Genomic DNA, 7500 nt, shown 5'->3' on the forward strand with positions numbered 1-7500 from the left:
ATGCAAATTTGATACTGCTAATTTTTAGTCACATTTACAAGTCTTATTGTGGTGAAAATATTACTTAAGCTATGTTTAGCTTTGTATTAATGTTACAAATATAACCTACTGCTAGTTTGTCTTGGAAAAGTAGAAATCCCCTCGTGGACCACCTGAGTTCTGTCACGGACCACACTTTGAGAATCGCTGACATAGAGAGAGAACTCACATGAAATTTGGCCTCATTTGCATACCAAGTGCCAATGTAGCTCAGACATCTGAAAAGACTTTAATATTTTCCTTTAAGTGTGTGTGTGTGTATGTGTGTAAGGATGCATGTGTGCGTGCCTGCATGTATCCTTGTGTGTATTGTGTGTATGTTTGCACCTACCTGTTTGTGGTTTGGTTTGTGTGTGTGTGTTTGTCTGTGTGCGCGTGTGTGCACATCTCTGTGTGTGCGTAACTCTGTGTGTGTGTGTGTGTGTGTGTGTGTGTGTGTGTGTGTGTGTGTGTGTGTGTGTGTGTGTGTGTGTGTGTGTGTGTGTGTGTGTGTGTGTGTGTGTGTGTGTGTGTGTGTGTGTGTGAGAGAGAGAGAGCGCGACAGTTAGGGCTTCCGCACACCGGCTCCGACAAAGTGCTGAGCACTGCTGGGCAAAAGTTTGATTTCATGGTTTTCAATAGAACAACGCACACTGGCGCCAATGTCCGCGGACATTCACCGATGTCGGATAGCAATTAGAGACGAGTTCTATTTTGTCGGCGCCGCCCATTGACTATCAATGCTATGTTTGTGTGATATTTGGTTTGGGGGTCCGAATTATGTCGGATGCAAAGTGTGCCGCAGTGCTGTCGGAGCCAATGTGCGGCCGGCCTAAGAGTTGTAGTGGGATGGGATATGATTTATGTGTGGTGGAGCCTTGTTAGTGGTCTTGTCAGAGAGTGGCCTTGTCACACACACACACACACACACACACACACACACACACACACACACACACACACACACACACACACACACACACACACACACACACACACACACACACACACACACACACACACACACACACACACACACACACATTGTAGCTGATATGGGCAAGGTCGCATAGGATGAAGTAGGGAATTTGTTTCAAATTTGTGTGCGCGCGTGTGTGTGTGTGTGTGTGTGTGTGATTGTCTGTGTGTGTGTGTGTGTGTGTGTGTGTGTGTGTGTGTGTGTGTGTGTGTGTGTGATTGTCTCTGTGTGTGTGACAGAAAATGTTTGTGTGTATGTGTTTATATTCAGATGCAAATCCAGTCAAATGCAGATGTCCATTGGCACCAATCTTAAAAAGAATTTGACATGTACTATTCCTTCTCTTGGTTGGTTGTTTCCCTGTAGTTGTCCATAGATTATATTAGGGTTACATGGGTATAATAACATTAGAATAGCGTTAGCATAAAGGTTATTTCAGCATAGCTATTTTAGCTTATAGTCTCAATACACCTGGGTTGCGTTTGTCAGCATTGTCATTGCTAACTACTAAGTTAGCAACTTACTTGGTTCCAAGGCCAATTACCATTGGTAACCTATCATACCCCATTGGTAACCATACTATGTTGCTAAATTGTTAGCAACGATGCTTTCTAGAAACAAGGTCCAGAATTTTATCGACAATGTTCACTCGATGACTAAATAGTGCCCAATGTAAAGAGTGCCTTACATTGTTAAATCATACTATGCTGTGAAACATGGAGGATCATTTTTAGATTCTCCTCTTTTGGATGGCATATCATCAGTTTTCTTCTTCCTCTTCTTCTTTTTCATCCTTTTTTTTGTTTCTTCTTGCCATGTCACGTCGCCGTCGTCCCTTTAACTTTAGCATGTTTAACCACTAGCATAGCTCCCTCTTTTTAAAAAAATCTGTGATGGTCAACCTGGATTCAGAAGTTGTAATCCAATGCCACAGATTGCAACTGACCTGGTGTTACCTCTCCAAATGCTGTAAGTTGACAGTTTCCCAAAAACTATTAAGTAGTTCTTAAGCCTAAGTAGTTCTTAAGTATGAGAGGCCGCCTAGACCAGTGTTTCCCAACCTTTTTTGTCTTGCGTACCCCCTAAGCATCTTAGTTGTGCCAAGAGTACCCCCTAATTTATGTTCTATATCGATTTCTCTGTCCTAGTATGACTTCTCCATTAATTTGTTACAATAATAAACATTTTCCAAGTACCCCCTGCAGTGTGCTCGCGTACCCCCAGTGGTACACGTACCCCTGGTTGGGAAACACTGGCCTAGACAATATATTAGAAATAGGTCTCATATCATCACTAAAAGTTTATACATACACTATTTTACTTCACACGTGCACTTGGCGCAACCATTTTACTTGCATGTGCAAGAAAAAACTATTGTATGTAGACTTATAAAATGATTGTATGCATAAACTTTTTGTGAAGTGGTATATTGCCTAGGCGGCCCCTCATACTTACAGTGATACTGTCCCATCTTTGAAAAAAAAGCTTATTTTACACCTCTCCTAGAGTTAAATAATAGGGTTTTACCGTTCTCCTGTACTTTCAACCTTTCTCTAGGTATGGCAGTGCAAATTGTACCTCCAAGCTAGCAGTTAACATTGATTCCTATGAGACCAGTTAGCCGCCAGCTGGTCTCATAGGAGTCAATGTTAACTGCTAGCTTGGAGGTAAAACTTGCACTGCAATACCTAGAGATCGATTGAAAGTACAGGAGAACGGTAAAACCCTATTATTCAACTCAAGGGGAGGTGTAAAATAAGCTTATTTCCAAAAATGAGACAGTATCACTTTAAGTACGACTTAGGCTTAAGTACTACTAAAGGATTTTTGGGAAGCACAACCTTGGTAATTTGGAATATGTGGCACTGGATTGCAGCTTCTGAATCCATCACTGACATTGTCCATCACTGGCAATGACACTGTAGGGTCATGTGTAGTCTCCACCATGTACCTGTAATGACATCTCTCTACTCTCTTCTCCTCGCCTTATCTCGCTCACCCTTTCTCTCTCTCCGTCTCTCCTCCTCACTGTCTTCCCCCTCTTTCTCCACCTCTTCCCTCAGGGGCCTGGGGTCATGGGTTATATTCATCAGCCTGTTGACTAAGACATTTAAATTTTATTGTGTGTGTGTGTGTGTGTGTGTGTGTGTGTGTGTGTGTGTGTGTGTGTGTGTGTGTGTGTGTGTGTGTGTGTGTGTGTGTGTGTGTGTGTGTGTGTGTGTGTGTGTGTGTGTGTGTGTGTGTGTGTTTGAGCGTGTGTGTAGTAGAAGCTAAACTTTCTGGATAAATGTGTGTGACTGTTTTTGAGAGAGGATCTGTGTGTTTAAAAAAATGTCAGGCTGTGTTTTTATGTTGTCCTAAAATGATTCTTGAGTTGCTGAGGATAATGACATTAAACCATGTTGCCTGCACCCCTTCTCTCTCTCTTTCTTTCTTTCACTTTTTCCTCTTTCTTTCTCTATGTATCCCTCCTTGAACATCCTGGTTCGGCCTTGTATACCTTCTTTCTTTCTTTCTTTCTTTCTTTCTTTCTTTCTTTCTTTCTTTCTTTCTTTCTTTCTTTCTTTCTTTCTTTCTTTCTTTCTTTCTTTCTTTCTTTCTTTCTTTCCTTATTCTCTCTCTCTCTCCCCCCCTCTCTCTCTTTCTCTCTACCTTTCTCTCTCTCTTCTCTCTCTCTCTCTCTCTCTCTCTCTCTCTCTCTCTCTCCTGACGTGTTCTCCTCCTTCCATCTCCTCCATCTCCCCCTTCTCCTCCTCCATGGCTGTTATGTCCTGCTCTGCTGTTCCTGTGCTGTGCCTGTGCAGTGCATAACTGGACGCTGGATGACGTCGTGCAGTGGCTCAAAGAGTCGGTGGAGCTGCCTCAGTACGAGAGCAACTTCAGGGAGTTCAAGGTGGATGGAAACACCTTGCCTCGGTAAGACGCAGGCACGCACGCACGCACGCACGCACGCACGTGTGACACACACACACACACTCACACAGACAGACAGACAGACAGACAGACACACACACACACACACACACACACACACACACACACACACACACACACACACACACACACACGCACACACACACACACACACACACACACACACACACGTGTGCCACACGCACACAGACACACACACACACACACACACACACACACACACACACACACACACACACACACACACACACACACACACACACACACACACACACACGCACACACACACACACACACGCGCGCGCACACACACGCACACACCAGTGTTAATTTCGTCAACCACGACGATGACGAAAATATTTCGTCAACGCCCCTTTTTCCCTTGACGATGACGAAAATATTTTCGTCAAGGAGACTAAGACGAGACGAAATTTACAAGCCATGGACGAATGGACATTAAAAATATATAATTATTTATAATTAATTTGTAATTTGTAATTGTAATATAGGCCTACAAGTGTCTTGAACTTCATAGGTGATTGCGCGCTCACGCTGTGTTGCCTCGCTTGTATCTGCTGGCAGCCAATGCATGGCGCGGCTCAGTCAGTAGTTCTGTAGCCTAGTACTTCAGTGAGTCCATTTAAGTTGAGTTTAGGTCCTAAAACATTCCCAGAGAAAGATTAAAAATAGCCGACGTTGATGGAAGTGTTCATTTTTAAACATGTTCAACAACCCTCTTATCCATGACGAGGACATGTGTTTCTGCAGTAGGTAATGACAGTCGCGCCAATCCTCCTCTGATACTGTCATTCTAAACCTCCTCGAGCTTCCACTATTCTCCTTTTCACTTAGGCTGTCTTAGCCCGGCGTTCGTTGTCTGTTCTTTTTTTTGTAATGTTTGCTATATTTGTTGTTTAACCATATGAGTAGGCAGCAAGCAAATCATGAAGGTCGGATTTGTGAATTTATTTAAATCAGTCACCGCGGGAGTGCGCGCCAGCAGGGGGAAAGTTGGCCTGTCTAAAGTAACAGAGGCACGGCTACTGTAGCCTAGTTCTGAAAAGAATCAATGGATGGGCGATCGCTAAGGAGTTTTAAACTGTTGAGATTTGAAACTTGTTCTCGTCAAGAGCAACGCTAAAAAACCCAAGGAAGTCGACAGCATGTCCGTGCTTCTTCAGCTTCTTCCTAAGTTCCAAAAACTCTTTTCAGGTCATGCTTATCGAGCCGACACCCCCGACAAACAAAACAGTATTAGTGTTTAAATATTTGTATGTGCGTGTCCTTTCTATCGTCCAGTCTGCATACCCCTGCCTAACTATTTTTCCTGGGACTTTTGCAGGGCATACGAAGTGTGCTCGCGCAATCTATTTAAGCCTATTCCACACATGCCGCACGAGTCATTATCGTTCTCTGCTCGCATTGTCAATTGAAAACAAAAACCGCTAACTTGCATAGTCTAACATCAGCAGTATTTTATCTGACTCGTGGTCATCGGGAAGCCACTATCAGGGAGACTTCTTGAACTTCATGCAGACTTGGGATGTCTGGTCTTCCCACTGCCGGCAATCTGCAGGCTTTAAGTCCCGCGGTCAGGTGAAGAAGAGCATGTAGCTTCCTCCGTGATCAAACTCAAAATGAAATATAACATGCAGCAGCTTCTAACGCACGAGAGAGAGAGAGAGAGAGAGAGAGAGAGAGAGAGAGAGAGAGAGAGAGAGAGAGAGAGAGAGAGAGAGAGAGAGAGAGCGCGCAGCCTGCACCTGGATGTGTGTGTGTGTGTGTGTGTGTGTGTGATGCTCTTTTGCTCTATGATGTTGAAATTACTGGGTTATGGTGGAAAATGACCAAGTAACAAGGTGAATATTTGCTGCAATAGGCAATATTAGTAATACTTTGTGAAATAACAATAGCCATTGTAGGTTGTTTATTTTACACAATATTGACTAAAATGACTAAAAATTGAAATGTTGACTAAAATTTGAAATGTTGACTAAAATGACTAAAATTTGACTATGACTAAAATTGATTTTCGTCATTTTGACTAAGACTAAGACTAAATTGGGAAGGCAATGACTAAAATATGACTATGACTAAAATTGATTTTCGTCATTGTGACTAAGACTAAGACTAAATAAAAAAAAGCTGACGAAATTAACACTGGCACACACACACACATGCACACACCTGCAGACCTATATCCATACAGACATGCACAGAGCATAATACACATATGCCCACAGGAAAATCTTACATACAGTAGCATTAAACTGTTGAGCAACTGTGCCCTCTAGTGGTGAAAGTGATGCTACACAATCAGCCCTGCTCAACGTCCTGTCTATTCCATCAGCATATCAAGGAGCAACATATAACATTTTCAAGTTATCCCATTTTAGCCTAAGCCCTTTATAGGAATAGGTGCCCTCTGCCTATTAAAACCTAAATACTTATCTCTGCCTCTGAAGCACATAAAACACATGAAATAAGTTGCATTTAAAAGTTAGGACCCTTATCTTGCATTATAATGTGTTCATTAAGCTCTAACATACCCAATTAATATTTAATAAAAAAAATAAAAAAAAATCTCAAGAGCCTGAATGCAGCATATATGCCGCTCCAGGCTAAAATGGGTTAATTAACTTCCTCAGCCAGTCAGCCCATGTTTATATGGGTCATTAATAAGCAATGGATTATTCTATGGATAATTCTGGTGTGTTTGGGCTGAACTTATTTGTTTATTATGTGTCCCTGCCTTAGGACAATGGATGAAATTTAGCAACTATGCTAATGCCGGAATATTTATATTGTTTTTTTGGGGTTTTTTTTGCTGATGTATTGATTAATGTGCATCATCCTTATCAAATGAATGAATGAATGAATGAATGAATGAATGAATGAATGAATGAATGAATGAATGAATGAATGAATGAATGAATGAATGAATGAATGAATGAATGAATGAATGAATGAATGAACTCGCAGAAGGGATGCCTTGCAAGGTTTTGAACACTGTGTGATAGTGGTATATATACAGTTAAATCAGGGGTGGGAAACCGTTTTCATTTGAGGGGCCACTTCAAATTTTATGAAGTCCTCCAAAGGCCCTACTAACAACGCAAACCAGGATTTCCCTCTGCACTTTAGGTCTAAGGCAACCACCTACACGACTGACCCCACCCTCTCTAGGTCCCCTCAAAATGTAACTGAAATGTATTGCGAATGTATTTTTTTTTACAAAACATGTCATATTTCATGTGAAACTGCTCAATATGAAAATGATGTTGGGGGTAAGCCGGATAAGAGGGCCTCAAGGGCTGTAAACATAGGTGCCCCCCACCCCAGATTTAAATGCTAGTGCCCCCCAGCGGCTTTTCAGGAAGACTTTGAAGTATGGTCTGTGAGAGGAGAGCCGCTTGAGAAAACATTTGAGAAACATTTAAACTTGCTTCGTTGGGTTGTGTGGTAGCCCAATATTGGTTCATAGTAATAGTAGGTAACATGACACAAAATATGATAGGTGTACTGTGAAATAATGATAGTTTCATTTTACTTTCATTTAGTTTACTTTC

The 7500-nt window shown here is 42.0% G+C and overlaps 1 protein-coding gene across 3 annotated transcripts in view; it reads left to right on the forward strand.

Moving 5' to 3' along the window:
• stim2b (stromal interaction molecule 2b) overlaps window positions 1–7500 on the forward strand; it is a 154903-nt gene that overhangs the window by 116341 nt on the left and 31062 nt on the right. For all 3 annotated transcript variants that reach the window (XM_063186623.1, XM_063186625.1, XM_063186624.1), the window contains one exon: window positions 3802–3913. In XM_063186623.1, the coding sequence (XP_063042693.1) occupies window positions 3802–3913 (112 nt within the window). The remainder of the gene's footprint in view (window positions 1–3801; window positions 3914–7500) is intronic.

Source organism: Engraulis encrasicolus, chromosome 21, assembly GCF_034702125.1.
Source record: "Engraulis encrasicolus isolate BLACKSEA-1 chromosome 21, IST_EnEncr_1.0, whole genome shotgun sequence".
In the NCBI taxonomy this organism is placed as follows: Eukaryota; Metazoa; Chordata; class Actinopteri; order Clupeiformes; family Engraulidae; genus Engraulis; species Engraulis encrasicolus.